This window comes from Clarias gariepinus, chromosome 25, assembly GCF_024256425.1.
Source record: "Clarias gariepinus isolate MV-2021 ecotype Netherlands chromosome 25, CGAR_prim_01v2, whole genome shotgun sequence".
NCBI classification, from domain to species: Eukaryota; Metazoa; Chordata; class Actinopteri; order Siluriformes; family Clariidae; genus Clarias; species Clarias gariepinus.
In genome coordinates this window covers 24,252,410-24,269,082 of record NC_071124.1, presented here as the reverse complement: position 1 = coordinate 24,269,082, position 16,673 = coordinate 24,252,410, and the positions used below count along the sequence as shown (strand labels likewise).

The following is a 16,673-nucleotide window of genomic DNA, read 5'->3' as shown; positions in this document are numbered from 1 at the left end:
GGGAAGTACGGAAGGGGAAAAATAAGCTTAGGAAGGAATTGTGCAAGATAAACAGTAAGAAAATTGTAAAGAAAGAAAGTAAAAAAAAAAAGGTTGGAAAAAAATAAATTGAAAAAAAATCAAGAATAAAGAAAATAAAAGGAAGACAAGAGAAAAAGGTTGATATCTCAATCCCGGTTGACGTTTCGTTCTTTCGGTTCAGAGACTGCAGGATCAGCATTACTTCTTTGCAGCAAGAGGGAAAAAACTTTTTTTTTTTAAATCATGACCTCATCATCAGATCGAATAATTAAACTAAACCCTGGTTTTATGCTGACGCGAACAGCACTGAAATGGCGTGATGTCATGTTTTGACTTTATTGCAATTGCAGGTCGTTTCATGACCTGCTGCTGATGGTTAAACCGTCTCTCTATCGCTTGCTGAGACGCATCAACGTGGTTGTGTTTGATGTTCCTAGCATCTAGTGTCCTGCTTTTCTTTCTTTTAGCTTGCACGCTCTGCTTTCCCGCCTTGCCTTGCCGTGTTTTCTCATTTTCTCTTTTCAGCTTCCTGATTTGCTCAAACCCGCATACGCTCTGTCGTTATGTTGTGATATGCGATTGCGTCACCTCGCGTCACGTTTATTAAAAAGAAAGTGTGCCACCACAACTTTGTTTTTTTTTTTCCTTTCTCATTACGACTCCATTGTCACGGCCGCATTCTCACGCTGACGACCGACATCATTCCCAGTTATTAGTTTGAAAAATATCTTCAGCTTCATCGCCTTTCCCGATCGTCTTTAAGACACGTTGGTGTTGTTAAGTTTTTCCCGTCCTGTCTTGCGTCTAATTGAAACAAAGAGCCGACGCGGATCTAGGAACAGCAAGACTTCTGGTTTTTCCGAGTCGGACGCTAATGAGCCGGGGGCGGGTTGGATAGCTAGCGCGACTGCCGTGACTGCCTGGGCAAATTAAGAAATATTTGAAAATCCATTTTCATTTGGTCTGGTGAGGAAAACCAATTAGCGCCCGCAGCGGTTCTCCGTGGAGACCTCAGGAGAGCGCCGTTAATGCGACCAAGTTTATTCGGCGTTTCTACCGGAACGACTATGAGCACGCGCTTAAGAAAATAATTAATCGAAGGCTACTTTCGCAACAAAAGAGACAAGATAGTCATCTCGGCGCACGCTGAATACCGCGAGGGAAACAATAAACGAGCAGAAGCACAATAGGACTTGGTGTTGTGTTGTAAAGGCGCAGTTTTTAACCTTCATCTCCCTCATGAGATTCTTTATTCGCCCTTGATTTCTCCTTCATGCTGAGAGACGACGTGCTTATCCCGGGCCATCTTTCCTTCCTTTAGCTATTCAGATCAGCCTCCATGCCGATAGTCCATTCTTCCTCTCTCTCGCGCTCTCACTGTCTCTCTCTGTCTCTCCGCAAAACGTCAACAGGCCCCATTTTTCTCATCTCCATGGGAACCTCTTTTATAATGTCAGCTTATCTGCATATCAGAGCTGCACAAAGAGATGGAAGGAAAAAAAGGCTTCGCTGAACAATGCGTGTCCCACGGGCTTTTCTCCCGGCGCTGCAATCTAGATAGCCCCAAACGGCAGCACACGCCGACGATCTCACGCTATCGACACCCTGTAATCGCAAAGGATTGGATTAGACAAAAATCGAAAGGAACGAGGAAAACAATAAGTAAAAAAATAAATAAAAGAACACGTTCAATAAAGTTGAACATTGGCGAGATATCTTGCTTAATCTGATCTACCTGAAAGGGACTTCATTGTCCTCCTGCTAATCTTTAATATCTGTCTGTAGCCGCGCGGATTGTATTCCAAATTGCTATTTTAAAGAAATGTCTTTCGGTTTCTCATGGTGATGGAAAAGGAAGCAAATGTTCGGTCAGAGAACCGGGTGAGGAACTGGAACCATCCTATCAGTTCCTCTATAATCCCATAGGTCAAACTGAGCAGGGCGTTTTCAGGCAGGACAGTGTCCTTTGTGGTAGAAGTAAATTATTTGCTTTAGTTTGTTTAGAATATAAATATATATCTACCTCTTTATCTTTCAAAATTGCGATACAAATCGAACCTGTATCTGTGTATGATGATGATGCGGGTATCGGACGCTCCCTGGTGATTCCTGTCACTAGTACCTATTTAGATACACAAGCTAGGAACTACTAAAGACGTCCTCCGCTAAATAATACTTACCCGACTTGCTAGAAGTCGACTCTCGCATCTTTCCGACCCTCGCATCTCTAAATCTCCAGACGTCTCACTCCGTTCTTTCCGTTTCAGTACGGCGGGTCCCGCCCCGATTCTCCATCCCACCCAGCGACCAGGAGGTGATGCCAGGTGGCAGCGCTAATCTCACCTGCGTGGCCGTGGGAGCCCCGATGCCCTACGTCAAGTGGATGACCGGAGAGACCGAGCTCACCAAGGAAGAGGAAATGCCTGTGGGACGCAACGTGCTGGAACTCACCAACATCCGCAAGTCGGCCAACTACACCTGCGTGGCCATGTCGTCTCTGGGGATGATCGAAGCCACGGCGCAGGTTACAGTCAAAGGTAACGTTGAGTCTTTTGCTCCTTAATGGTCGCCAGTGTGTAAATGTGGAGTTTCTGCTCCATGGGAACGCTGGTCATTATGTTGCCTGGATACACAGATAATAGGTGAGTTATTTAGGTTTTTTTTTCCTCTGATGGTTCATATAATAAACTTTTTAAAAGAGTTAAGTCACAGACACCGTTCTATAGAGGGACAGCAACTGTAGCCTCGCAACGGGCCACGGTCTCAGACCTGACACGACGGTTAGCTTATCATCAGGACGGCTTTTGATTTTGGAAACTTTGTAAAACAACAAAATAGATGGAGGAGCGGTTTGATCAATGAAATGTAAAAAAAAATAAGCTGCTTTTACTACTGTATAAGTCACAAATGTGCTTAATCTAGCGTTAGCGCTTTAAATACGGCGCTAATACATTTGTCTCGTGTCTGATCGTCGTGCTCTTTTTCCCATCACTCCGAGCTTGTTTTCGTCCGGAGCGAATGTTCAGCACGCTCTCAGAGTGTGTTTTGGTCCCACCAGACACCCCGGGACTTGCGTTAGAAACCGCTTACTCTATCGATTGCGTTTTCACACTTCAGCAATCAATATCGGCTGGGAGAGTGTCGCGGACGTTTATCTACAGGCTGCCCGCGAGTCTTAATGACACGAGAATGTGTGTTCCTGACTCGCTCACCTGCCCTTTTTACTTGTCCTGTCTCTCTCTCGCTCGCTCCCTCACACAAATCCAGCGTTCCAGGCGAGCTGTGCCATATTTCTCTCGCACTTTGCGAGGGTTCTGTCTCCGACGGTCAATAAAATTGATTCAGAATGTGTTTCAGCGGCCCGGCGGTGTCTCACTCGCAAGGAATATCAAGTGACCGTAGCCGGGTGATGACGATGATGGGAGGTTTTTTTGGACCTCGTTTTTTATCATCGTTTACGATATAAGTGGCATGTTATCAAGCTATGTTATTTACGCAAATGTAACACGCTACCGTTTAGCTAATGTACAGTAGCTAAGAATCTGCAGCTGTCGTTGTTATCCGCAGAAAAGCTACTGTTCTATCAGGGGAGTGTCAGCTTAACACGACCTGGAGACTTTTAGTTTGTAATGTTGTCAATTGGACATATTCCAACGAACAAGAGCGCCACTTTGGTTTCCAAAAGTTTTTAAAAAAGCCAGGGTTTGGCTTTAAACAGCGTCATGTGTCGTAGAAGCAAATTACTATCTTTTTTTAATTATTTGTTTGTTTAGAAAAGTGATACAAATCGAATTGGTACCTGTGTATGGTGATAATACACTATCAGGCGCCCCCTGGTGGTCCCCCCCCCTAATAGCTACTTAAATATATTGAATATATTAGCTAAGGACTACTAGGGAAGTACTCCGCTAAATAATACATACTAACTTGCTAAGAGTTAACTCTCACATCTTTCCATTGCTAAATATCCAGACATCTCACTTCGTTGTCTCCGTTATGCGTTCCAGTATGGCGGGTATTATTATTAGGATACGTTATTTACACAAACGTAATGTTACGTTATCATGTAGAAAAGAATCCAGGGCCGTCAGAGGTATCCACAAAAAAAAAATTTTTCTTTACTTTTTAAAAAAGTATTTGTCTTCTTTTGTGAAAGTTTCTGAAACCTTCATCTGCTCCTTATCTCCTCAGCGCTTCCCAAACCCCCCACCTCCCTGACCGTAACCGAGACCACCGCCACCAGCGTCACCCTGACGTGGGACTCCGGGAACCCGGAACCCGTGTCCTACTACATGATCCAGTACCGCTCCAAAGCGTCCGACAGCAGGTACCAGGAGGTGGACGGCGTCGCAACGACGCGCTACAGCATCGGCGGGCTGAGTCCGTACTCGGAGTACGAGTTCCGCGTCATGGCGGTGAACAACATCGGGCGCGGCCCGCCGAGCGACACCGTGGATACTCGCACCAGCGAACAGGCGCCCTCGTCCCCTCCGCTGCACGTTCAGGCGCGCATGCTGAGCTCCAGCACCATGCTGGTGCAGTGGGAACCGCCAGAGGAACCCAACGGGCAGATCCGCGGATATCGCGTCTATTACACGACCGATCCGGACGCGCAGCTCAGCGCCTGGCTGAAGCACAACACCGACGACAGCCGGCTCACCACGATCTCCGCCCTGATCACCAACGTCACATACAGCCTCCGCGTCCTGGGCTTCACGTCCGTAGGAGACGGTCCTCCGTCTGACGTCCTGCAGGTCAAAACACAGCAAGGAGGTGCGTATTGATCAAAGACATGGTTTAAATCAATCAGTGTACCGTCTGTCTCGTCCTTTAAGCTTTAGGCCACGCCCCCAAGTGAGCCGCCACAGTGTGTGTGTCTGTGTGTGTCTGTGTGTGTCTGTGTGTGTGTGTGCTGAGAAGGAAAACTGTTTCACTATGCGCTCAAACCTTAGGAAGCAAACTTCACGCACCAACCAGTCCGAAAAATACTAGAAATAAATAAAAAGCCAGGTTTTTTTTTTTCTTTTACTAAAAGCTGCTTCTGTTGAAATTCACTTCAGTGCTTCAGATTTTAGTTTGTCGTATTTTTTTTGTGACAGCTCAGAGAGATGTAGCTTTTTGTGCACCGATGAAAAAGAATGAATACAGCGAGGATCTGGGACTAGTGTGTGTGTGTGTGTGTGTGTGTGTGTGTTTGTGTGTGTGTGTGTGTGTGTGTGTGTGTGTGTGGAGTACAAAGTTCAAAGCTTTGCCGAGGTGAACCATTCTCCCTGCAGTGGATTAAATAAATATACAGTATGTACTTACTAAAGTAAGAGATGGATATACTTTAGTAAGTACACAAGCGCAAAAACACAAGCGCACTTAAAGACGAGCGCAAACCAGATAAGATTACAAGTGTGACAAGACGTTTATTTGTTTATTTATTTATTTATTTATTTATTTATCTTGAAGTCTCGATTAAACTTGTATCATTTAAGTCATTTTTTAAATCTTTAGATTTTTTTTTTCCGTTACTCCAGAATCAGTGGTGATGTCACACACATGTTTAAGTCCGAACTCAGGATACATCGTCTAAGTTCCACGTCTACGTCAGTTCCAGCTTCCTGGTGCAAAAATTTACATGTTACTTGTTTAGGGGCGTGGCCTAGTGGTGGACTAATTAATGCAAAGTGTTTAGCAAGAACAGGAATGCGACTGCTGTTTTCCAATAAGGCCGCCATTACAGTATACTGTTCCAGGACTGAAGGTTCTGGTTCTGGTTCTGTAATCGGGTTCAGGGTGTAAACGATCGTAGCTGAGGTTTAGGTCTTGATAGCTGCTTTAGTATTTCCTCATTCGAGCTCTAGATTCTGGGGTTTTGATGTAAACATGACATCTTAATCACTGCAAGTGAAATAATCTTAACTTCAGCCAAACCCACCTACAGTGTCTATAATTTCTGATAATGACATTACAACAAACAACAAATATAAAATTATTAAGCTTTATTATTTATAGTCGAATGTTAATAAAATCACAGACAAAAAATGTCTTGTTCTTTCTGCAAATAAATTTTTTTGATAATTTCTTTTAAGATATAAATTTTTAGAAACTAGCAAATTTATCGCCAGTAAGAACGGGACAGTTTTCGATTGCAATTTTAATAACATTTGACTAAAATTCAGCTTAATTTTTGTATATTTGGTTCTATTGTTTTAGGAATTATTGATAGATTCAGAAAGGTTCACGAATATTCCACTTCCTAATACGTGTACGGTGGCCGGGACGGTGTTAAAATTTAACATGCATTAGGGTTTAATTAAACATTAAAGGGTTCAGGGGTCTTGTTGAACAAGTGACTTTGATTTGAACCCGTGACTTTATGATCTTTTGCCTAACGTCTCAACCTCTGAGCTCCTCCTGATAGTTGCTGATCAGGTTTATTGATTATTTCTTGACTGATTTCTTTCCCTCTTCAGTCCCGGCGCAGCCTTCTGGATTCGAGGCCGAAGCCGAACCCGACAGCAGGATCGTCCTGAAGTGGCTGTGGCCCGTTCAAGAGCCGATCACTCTGTACGAGCTGCATTACTGGGAGGCCGGATCTGACAACAAGGTACGGCGGCGCTGCCAGTTTCTCTTTCTGTCTCTCTGTTATTAGTGTCCATGCGGGGGGTCATTAAAACCGACGTGGCCGTGATTCAGGGCGGCGGCTCGCAATCAAACATAATGGTGCGGATTGACATTTGGCGGCGCGGCCCGAAGGCATTTGGAGAGGGTGAGGTTTTGTAGATTTGTTGTTTTGGCTTTAAAAATAGAAGGACTGTCTAATCAATGGCCACCGAGAACAGATTCGCAGAATCAAGTCTTGGCAAAAATTCACGCGCCATGTGGAGGAGACGCGGGTAAAATCGGCCCATGTTGAGAGCAGATGCCTTTCGAACGCTCTGATCGTTCAGGGTTCCGGTTGCAGCTGAAATGTGGCTGTGGACCGTAGGGTTGTGACGAGGCATCAGAACAGTGCATTAGTGTAACGTAACAGGAACAATAATAACGTAGAACGTGTGCGCTACGAGTGTTTTCTCACCACCAGAAAAACAAACATTTAAATCAGACGGATTCCGTACTTTCACATTCAGTACAAGATTCAGAGTCTATAAATATGCAAATTGGAGCTCCACCCCCCACGTCACGCTCCGTCTCATTTGCATTTAAAAGACTAAAATTTGATTGGCTGATGCAGTTACACTTGTTCTTCATTACAACATTCAAATTAAATGGATATGCAAATTAAACATGACTCGAATTTACATTTCTTTTCTCACAGCTTGTATTTCTTACACGGTCCTGATTGGCTGTTATCGTTTATGACGCAAGAAACCTCAGTGCCAACACTTTTACTTTTATTAAAATTAATTTTAAAAAGCTTATTATACACTGTGTTAATGTGAAATTATTTAGAAAACGCTTTCGGTTTTCGTGCAATGTTACATTAAGTTCATTTGCATACTTGAACCTGATTGGCTGTTACATTTTATGATGTAATAACCCTCGCCTAATATGTTTAATTCTTTTAGATAAGATTTTTTTTAGTCCTTGTTTATTCAAAGAATAAAAAACATAAGGTACGAAAACTTTCTGTTTGTGTTTAAGTCATATTTTATAAAGTAAAAATGTTCTGTTTTCTAGACTGTTTACATGATAAATTGATGAAGTCTTTAAAAATAGGAGCATTATTTTTTTATTTAATTTATTATTTATATAGAATTTATTGCATCTTTTTAATTTATATTTTTTAAAAATAAATCACTTTCTTGATATTATAGCATGATTAGCGTAATGCTAGTTTCATCAGCAAAACCCATTAAAACCTCAAAGGGAAGCTCGCTCGGTCACAGATCCAAGATACCGAGATACGGACGTCTTTGAAAAAGTGAACTAAAAAGGTCAAACTAAAAAAAAAGGTTTTTCCATGTTTCTTTTTTTTTTTTTTGCAGATTCGTGTCACCTTCATCCCGGCTGGGTCGTACGCCGTGGAAGGCCTGAAGCCAGACACTCTGTACTTGTTCTCCCTCGCTGCCCGATCCGAAATGGGCCTGGGGGTCTTCACCAAACCCATCGAAGCCAGGACCGCTCAGTCCAGTAAGTGCTCTGCTTTTTCCTCCTGTTCTGTCGACACTAACCTAGAAAAAATAAAGGAATAAAGAATTCACCCTGCTGCTCAGGGACAGCCGCGGATTTTCTGTCCTCATGTCCCTCTCCTGCCTCCGTCATTAATCATCCTTTTTTCCTGAACGAGGGATTTCCCGTGTCCGATGACTCGGCCGGAGGGTGCGGTGCGTTTCCTTGCGTTCTCGTCGCCGTTGTTTCGAGTTTTGCGGTGAAGTTGTTTACCAGAGATCCAGTAATGTACGTTAACAACCAGAGTGAAGGAGAGAAACGATATGATTATACGATACGATATAAAGTTAAACTTAATATTATCCACAAGAGAAGCCTATACAAGTGTATTTTCTTTTCAGGAATTTCGTTGTTCAGAAGAGCACGATTATAATATTATAATATAGTGTCAATATAAACAACGTAATGAAAATATGCTAATCAAGGTGGTGGTGGTGGTGGTTGTTTTTTTTTCAGTAGAGAGAAATACGGAATAGGGCGGAGTCAAAGCAAATCTGTCTTTGGGTTTGGCGTCTAATCAACAGTCTTTTAATGCCTAACATTTCTGGAGCTCAAATATGGACCTTATTGTTTGATGTTAAAAACAAAACCCGAGGGGAAAAGCCAATGTTAGTGTTAAAACACTGAAAATGTATCGGAAGTTTAATAAAAACACATTTTTGTTATATTACATACAGATTATTATAACAGAATGTGTTTTTCTTAGCCACTCCCCTAGAAGCCCCACCCCACTTAAACCCAATCTCAAAAAGTGACAAAGTTACAACTGAACAACAAGGACACTGAGAAAAAAAAGAATTCCGTCAGCATAAAAAAAAAATTAAAGCAGTTGCTGCTGAAAATTTAGACAAAAAAAGAAAAAACGTAGTAAGGTCATAATCACTGGGTAAAAATATTAAGTTCAGTTTGTATCAAAAGCTTCAATTTCTTTGTTGTTGTTTTGTTTTAAATGTACGAGTTTTCCTTTGTAGCACAAGTCCTTTTTATTTTAGTGCCGCACTTCCTCGTCACCACTTGTACAGCTGCTGTGTTTCAGTTCCAGTGTTTCTCTCTTATGTTCGGTTTTGTTTTCAATGCCAAATTTTAAAGTCACAGTTTGAGTTTCATAGAAATAGTTTTCGCGAAAGGGATCGTGGGCGCGAACGAACACTACTGAAGGGCAGCTACTACGTCTGTGCGTTACGCTTAGCTCAAAGTGATGAGAACGTTTCGCGAAATTACGTCTTTATGGAAGCTTCATGAGGAAGCACAGATGTGCACCGGCGCCTTTACTTTTAGACGTAGCGTGTTTAGCGCCTGGACGACACATACTATACAGTACACGTTATTTTACTTAAAATAGCTTTTAATGTTTTAAAACCAATTTTATTTTGTTTACTTGGTGCTATAACAGGACACTGTTTTTACAATTTTAAACAATTTTTTTTTTAATTTACATTTTTAAGCCATATCCATAAGCAGTGTAAAACACTCCATGTCATGCTGTTGTAGGGAAATAATCAACGACAAGATGGTGTAAGGAAGCAAAGTTGATTATTTCCCCATAACATGTCCTGTAGTGGATTATTCCTCTTCTCTTACAGAAACTAGCCAACGTTTACACTTTATAATTTGTATGGTGGTTTTTATTTATATGTATTTATTTAGTTATTTGTCGGTTTTCTTTGTTTGCAGTATTTTTTTTAAATCAGATTTTGGAAACGAAACCCCTTTAAAAAGATTTAGCAACAAATGTATCACTGAGTTCTAAACTTCTTGCTACATTTGATGTTAAATCGATACCATTGGTTTTGTTTCGTATCTCAGTCGTGTTCGGACTCCTCACGTGTCGTTATCGTCTATAATTCAGCATCAGTGTTTTGCAGAGGTGTTGTTAATGTTACGCACTTCTCTGTGTAAAAGTTTAATATGTTTATTAAGTTCAATAAGGTGTTAGCCTGCGACTTCCCCCTCGCTCATGTCGAGGCTCACGCCGTATCACGTCTCACGTCTCTCACTCATCGCTAAAATAAAACCTGAGTCTGGGGGTCTGTCTGAGCGACGTCCTGCTTCGTTAACGTCTCCGCCGCAGCTGTGAAGCTTCTGTAGGACGCTGACATGAAGACGTGCGCGGAACCGAGGACAGATGGACGGATCACCGTGTCTTGGCAGTGGCGTTGTCAGTGTTAGCGTGAACGTGCTGTCATTTTTATAGACATTAAAGGTTTTTGACAGGATTTGGGCTCATTTAAAAAAAAAAACTGAACTTTTCAATTCTGACAGTAGAAGCCTGGATAGTGAACAGGTTGAAATGGCGCATTTGGAGGAGTAGTGAAACAGACGGTGTTTAAGGGTTGAAGAATGCATTATCTATAGGGTAATGCAAACAGAGTATTTAAAACACACACACACACACACACACACACACACACACACACACACACTTTTGTAGAGCTCCAAGAATTAAGGAATGAATTAAAATAATTAAAGAATGAAATGCTATGTTGTGATGTTGATGACAGAAAAAGTGAAAAAACTCCCGAAAATGTCCAAAAGATAAAGTTACGGCTTAAACTCAGAGGGTTACAAGGTGCTGAGACTGGAGACTCCTTACTTAATAAAAACATCATCGTAATGATTATAATGACAAGTATATGACTTTGTTTTCAGTCGTTTCAAAAATGATCCAAACATTGATTTCTTTAGTCGTCCAAAAACAGGTGCAGTACAATCTCTTATTGAACATTTGATTAGGAAGCAAAACACCCAATATGGCAACCCTGATAGCGGTGATACTATTCCAGCCAGGCTCTGGTTCCTAAACAAAAAAACTTTCATTCCCTGTTTGTTCTTCTTTTTTTTTTTTTAAGTTTTTTTTTCTTTTTTGTTCCTTATAATTTATTTATTTAAAGACATGCATGAACTTGTACCTTTTGTTTTTATTAAGTCATAGATTATTGAGAAGCGATTCTTTCAATTATTTATGTTGAAGTTTTTTGTTGTTGTGTGTTGTGTTTTTTTCTCTCTCTCTCTCACACCTCTGAGCTGTGGAAAGTTTGCCAGATTCACCTTTTCATCATTTGGCAGAGATTTAATTAAAATTGGCCTGTCATTGGGGGGATTGCCTAAAATGAGTACAAATAACCTGCCAACCTAACACACACACACACACACACATCCCTGCTCTAAGCAGTACATTTAGATTTGACACTTGGAATCCTGACAAACACAAAAAAGACACTGTCTTCGAGCCAGAGAGCCGACATTTAAACATGCAAGAAGCAAAACACACACACACACACACACACACACACATGCACACACACCGTGGAAAAGCGAGCCAAAGATTGACAGATCAGTGTCTCCTGATATCAGCCTCACCGCGCTGTCTTTTCCGCCGCCACCCCCGTTTTCACTGAAGCCCCATTTGTACTCATTAAAAACTTCTAAATATTCAAATTCGGTGAAACTAGGCTTGAAGGAAACACAACAAAAACAAAATTAAAACAGAGACTTTGTGCCCCAGGCATGAAATCAGATTAGGTTTGTAATTTGACAACACAAACGAAGACGGCTCACTTAGCGGGACCGTAAATGCGTACGCAGGCGTCGTTACCATCTGTCGAAGATAAACGCTTACTTTTTGTTCTTCTGTAGCCGCTTCCACTTGTTGTTCACGTCGTGAGGATGCTGTCGCTAGGCGACTGAGAAAACAGTAACACTGAACATACGCTAGAGCCGAATCGAGATATCGATTTAACGAGCCGTCGCGTTTTGTGTTCGGACAATGGTAGCGCACGGTGACCATGGAAACCAGATCAAGCCATCAGAAATCCCAACGTCTTCGGGTAAATCACCAGGAGAAGATACAGTACTGTTACAGTTACACTGTGATTTATGAGCAAAATTCCATGAGATTCGCCAGAACGAGAAACATCAGCTTGGACATGAATGAGAATTAAAATAAAATTGATAAATAAAAATAAATAAAACTTTTAAACAAACTAATTTACATCATTTGTAATTCATTCTTGTATCCAAAGCTAGCATCAAATTCAATCCAATCCAATCTAAACACAGAATTCCTACAGTCCTAAAATATGTACCCCCAACCTTTGGCTCACTTGATCCGCTCCCTAACCGATAAGAATCTGGCTAACCTTCCATCCTAGACGTGTGGACCTTCTTCTTAATTTGACCCGAGTTTGTTTCCATTTTGTTTGACACCCATTCCATTGCCTTCGCCAGCACCGTCAGCTCCACCTCAGGACGTTCAGGTGCTCAGTCTGAGCTCCACCAGCATTAAGGTGAGTTGGGTGCCACCTCCTGCTGCCAGCAGGCACGGCGCTATCGTCCGCTACACCGTGAGCTACCAGGCGGTGAACGGCGAGGACACCGAGCGGCACGAGGTGACGGATATTGGAGCGGATGCCACCAGTGTTATGATAGATGGGTTGGGGAAGTGGACGGAGTATGTGGTGCGGGTCAGGGCTCACACCGACGTCGGACCTGGGCCTGAGAGCGCGCCAGTGCGCATCCGAACCAACGAGGATGGTACGTCTCTAAAGTCCTGTCTGAAAGACGCCACATTTCCGCCTGGAATCTGAACTTTACTTCCCGCTCTTGTCCTTTTTTCATTTTAACTCCCGGCTGCTAACTGACTTGTGAGGTCTTTCTAGTCTTCTTGCTTCTTCTTGCCTTTACCATCTAACCTTCTAATATGTCTCTACTGGTTTCTACCATGTCTCTGCTAATATTCCCTTTAACCACAAGGATAATTGTGACTTAAAAATCATTTCTAAAGACGCAAGCCAGTGCATTATTGATTTTTGTTTTAAACCTCATTTTACGAGATTGATGGTTATAAGTGCTTAAAGTTAAACTTTAATTGGTTTATTGTTAAGACCTTAAATAAATAAGCTATTAGCATGGACGACAAAACTTCACAACCCTGAGCGAGGTCAAACTGTTGAACATTTTGAACGGAGATTGGTTCTGAAATGCCGACTCTTCTGCGAGTTCCTGGTCCACCAGCTCTTGAACAATGTTCTTCTTCATGTTCTAAACATATCCAGGTTGCTAATTGATGGATATAGGCCTTTCAATAAACATACTCTATCACTCTTAAACGTTTCCTAGCACGACGCTGTGTTCCTGAACATCTAGAGAGGGGATTGCTCATCGGGTATCAAGGTGTATTCCAAGATAACAGGACGATTGCTCTTTGTGGAGAGTGGTGGACTCTCATTGTGTCCCCTTACATATTTTTTCAAGGTAGCAGAGCGTGAGGCGGCTAACGCAACAACCTTGTCTTGATTGACGTCAATGTAGCCACAGGTCTTGTAGGAATATTTACTGCCAAAGGTTGACCTGAAGATGACGTCAAATCCCATTAGAGATACTGCTTTACTCTTAAGGTCCATTGGACCCACACACAGTCAGGGGTTGGTACGCTGGTCAGAAAGGTCACGTAATGCAATTCCTCATACTGTATATTCTAGACATTGTATTTCCATTCCTCTTTCTGGGGGGTGGAACATATATGAAGGATTGTGAGTGACCGAGAGCATTGAGCAGTTGGGGCTTGGGGATTGACTTGGTGTTATCCAGTTGTAAATGAGGAGCGTGCTGGCCTGTGTAGGAACTTATAAAGGATCGGAATAAAAATCCCAGCATTTCTCAGGCTGTTTTTTCAAATCATTCCCCCGATTTGAGACCCGACTGAAAGCCTTTACCTTGAAGTGCGAAGTCCACCAGTCTGATAAGAGCAGCGGCGTTTCATGCGAGACGGGATACAAGCAGTCCCTCAGTAGACAACACACGCTTTGTCTGCAAATAACCGGATTTGCTTCGCTCTCCTGGACACACTAGGCTTTTCTCCTCACGCTCTTTCGCGTGGTGCTGGAGGGCTGAGGTTTTCTCCTGCCCCTCCTTTCCTTCACCAGAACACAGAGCTCTCCTTTTTTCCCCTCCATTCCCTTTACAGTTCATTTCAGCCCCTTGTTCATTCTCTTCCTCTTCTGGCTCGGGGACATCCCACTCATCCCGACTCCACCCTTTACTTTTCTTCCCTTCATCTTCTCTCTTTTCGTTCACCTTTCATCCAGAACCTTCTTCTCCTGCTTCCTTTTTACTCGTTTCTCTTCAAGTGTCTTTTTTAATTTTTTTTTTTAATTCTTCTCTTACTAACTTGTTTTTCCACCACTTCTCCAGGATCCCACAAGACCGCCATCTATAATTAATGTATTTGAAGTTTCTCTACTGTAATTAACAAGTTTTTCATCACATTTCCTCACACACATACACACACACACGCACACACACTTTACTATCCTTAATTCTCCTCTCTCTCTTTGCAATGCTGAAACGAGTTTCCTTTATGACTTCTAAAGGTTTTGCTGGATCATCATATTTCTTTAAGAGTTTTAAGGAACGTGGTAAATTGACTCAAGTCTAAAAATAATCTCTGGATGGCCCAAGAGGTACCACGTAAACAGAACACTTGTCACAAGTGCACTTTCTTTGGGAAGACGTTAACAAGCATATAAAGGCCTGTAGTTACACAGACGTCTAAGTTTAAAATTAGAGATTTAATTATTAAGTGAAAGTTTATCAGCATGATAGTGGCCTGTCCTAAATCCTAGATCTTTTAGTCTAATAACTGGTTAATAAAATAAAAAAATAAAAAAATAAAATAAAATAAGCACTGATGTTTTTTTTTCTCAATTTTTTTAACCGTTTTATCAGCAGTTGTTTTTATATTAAAGTCTGTTAAAAATATATATTTATATGTTTTGGTCACCTTTTCTTTTTCTTTTCCTGTCAGTCCTTCCAAAAAAAAAAAAAAAAAACAGTTCAGCTACTTTCAACTTCAAAGTTAATGCAAAAAAGAAGAAGAAAGGCTTTAGGGTTTGAGAGAAACTAGGCGTATCGGTTTGCTTGAGAAACTTAACCACTAAGATTTTGTGAGTGTGTGTGTGTGTGCGAGTGTGTGTGTGTGTGGGGTTTAAAAGAACATTAAAACATATACGCTACTTTGATGCTGAGCAACATAATAAATTTCGCTTTAGTCCCGGTGCCCTGAGGTGCATGCTAATTCTATTCTCAGATGCATGCTAACTTTCTCATTTTTACTGCTCGCTGCGTCTGAGGGACGAGTCGGGGCCTTTTCTTCTTCGCTTTTCCACACCGAGCTACAAAATATGCTTTAGTACCTGGCACCCTGAGGTATTTGTTAGGTGGGGTGTTAACAAGATACAGCCTTTAAAATTCATATTCCTTATTGACTTTTGTATTTATGCAACTTTTCCTTTTTTATTTTATTTTATGTGCCTACCCTGGTGCAGTTTTTTTATTTCCTACATGGAACTTGTCAAAACTTTCATGGCTCTCCAAAGCCTAATTCAAAAAGTATATTTTTAAAAGTTTTATCCTAAAAAAAAGAAAACTTAAAAAAACTGTTTACAATTAAAACAATTTGCTTTTTTTTTTTTTTTATTTCCTACATGGAACTTGTCAAAACTTTCATGGCTCTCCAAAGCCTAATTCAAAAAGTATATTTTTAAAAGTTTTATCCTAAAAAAAAGAAAACTTAAAAAAACTGTTTACAATTAAAACAATTTGCTTTTTATTTAGCAAAACAAAAATAATGACGTCTACTGTAATAGAGAACATCAATCGCACTGTAGCTATTACTATAACTATAACCAAATACAACCAACAAACTGAAAATATTAAAAAATACACTGAATTACGAATAAACAGCTAGATTTAAACATCAACATCAATCCAAAAAAAAACATAAAAAAAGAGAAATATGGAGAAGAATGTATATATATATATATATATATATATATATATATATATATATATATGGAATGTAGGGATAAGAATCACCAGGGACGAGCCGATCCAATATTATCGCGATGCCCAGGTGCCGATTCTATTTATATTTTATAAATATCCAAATTTATAAAAAAAATAAATGTATTTTTTATTACAACCTTAGCTAATAATTTACTTCTGGATGCTGCCACACAAAATGCTGCCAATGTGTGAATAGTTCAGATTGTGCCACCTGTAGGAATGCAGAACCTAGAAACTGCGACTTTTGATTTCACCTTCTTAGATGCAAACATATAAACATTTAATTTTTTAAAAATTTATTTAGGAGCCAGTGTGTGTAAAAAGTAAGGAAATAATTCATTGATGATCTACCAAAACTTTGGGTGTGTCCTGTAAACCCCCCTCTCGCCGACCACCACCCAAAAAAAACCCATACTTACATATGCATATATTCCCTACACAGTGCCTGGAGCTCCTCCTCGTAAGGTCGAGGTCGAAGCGATCAACTCGACGGCTATCCGCGTGACGTGGAAGCCGCCGCTCTCGGGAAAGCAGCACGGTCAGATCCGCGGCTATCAGGTGATTTACTCTCGGCTGGAGAACGGTGAGCCGCGAGGGCAGCCGAACATCATGGACGTAGCGCTGCCTGAAGCCCAGGTAAACACATC

At 41.2% G+C, this 16,673-nt stretch overlaps 1 protein-coding gene across 12 annotated transcripts in view; it reads left to right on the top strand.

Annotated features, from left to right (window-relative positions):
- Nucleotides 1–16,673, top strand: part of ptprfb (protein tyrosine phosphatase receptor type Fb) — a 149,787-nt gene that overhangs the window by 83,111 nt on the left and 50,003 nt on the right. For 8 of the 12 annotated variants that reach the window (XM_053486083.1, XM_053486090.1, XM_053486088.1 and 5 more), the window contains 6 exons: nucleotides 2,289–2,558; nucleotides 4,213–4,794; nucleotides 6,483–6,616; nucleotides 7,998–8,142; nucleotides 12,409–12,714; nucleotides 16,469–16,662. In XM_053486083.1, coding sequence (XP_053342058.1) covers nucleotides 2,289–2,558; nucleotides 4,213–4,794; nucleotides 6,483–6,616; nucleotides 7,998–8,142; nucleotides 12,409–12,714; nucleotides 16,469–16,662 — 1,631 coding nt within the window. The remainder of the gene's footprint in view (nucleotides 1–2,288; nucleotides 2,559–4,212; nucleotides 4,795–6,482; nucleotides 6,617–7,997; nucleotides 8,143–12,408; nucleotides 12,715–16,468; nucleotides 16,663–16,673) is intronic. The other 4 variants (XM_053486094.1, XM_053486093.1, XM_053486092.1 and 1 more) reach the window with 1 other exon arrangement.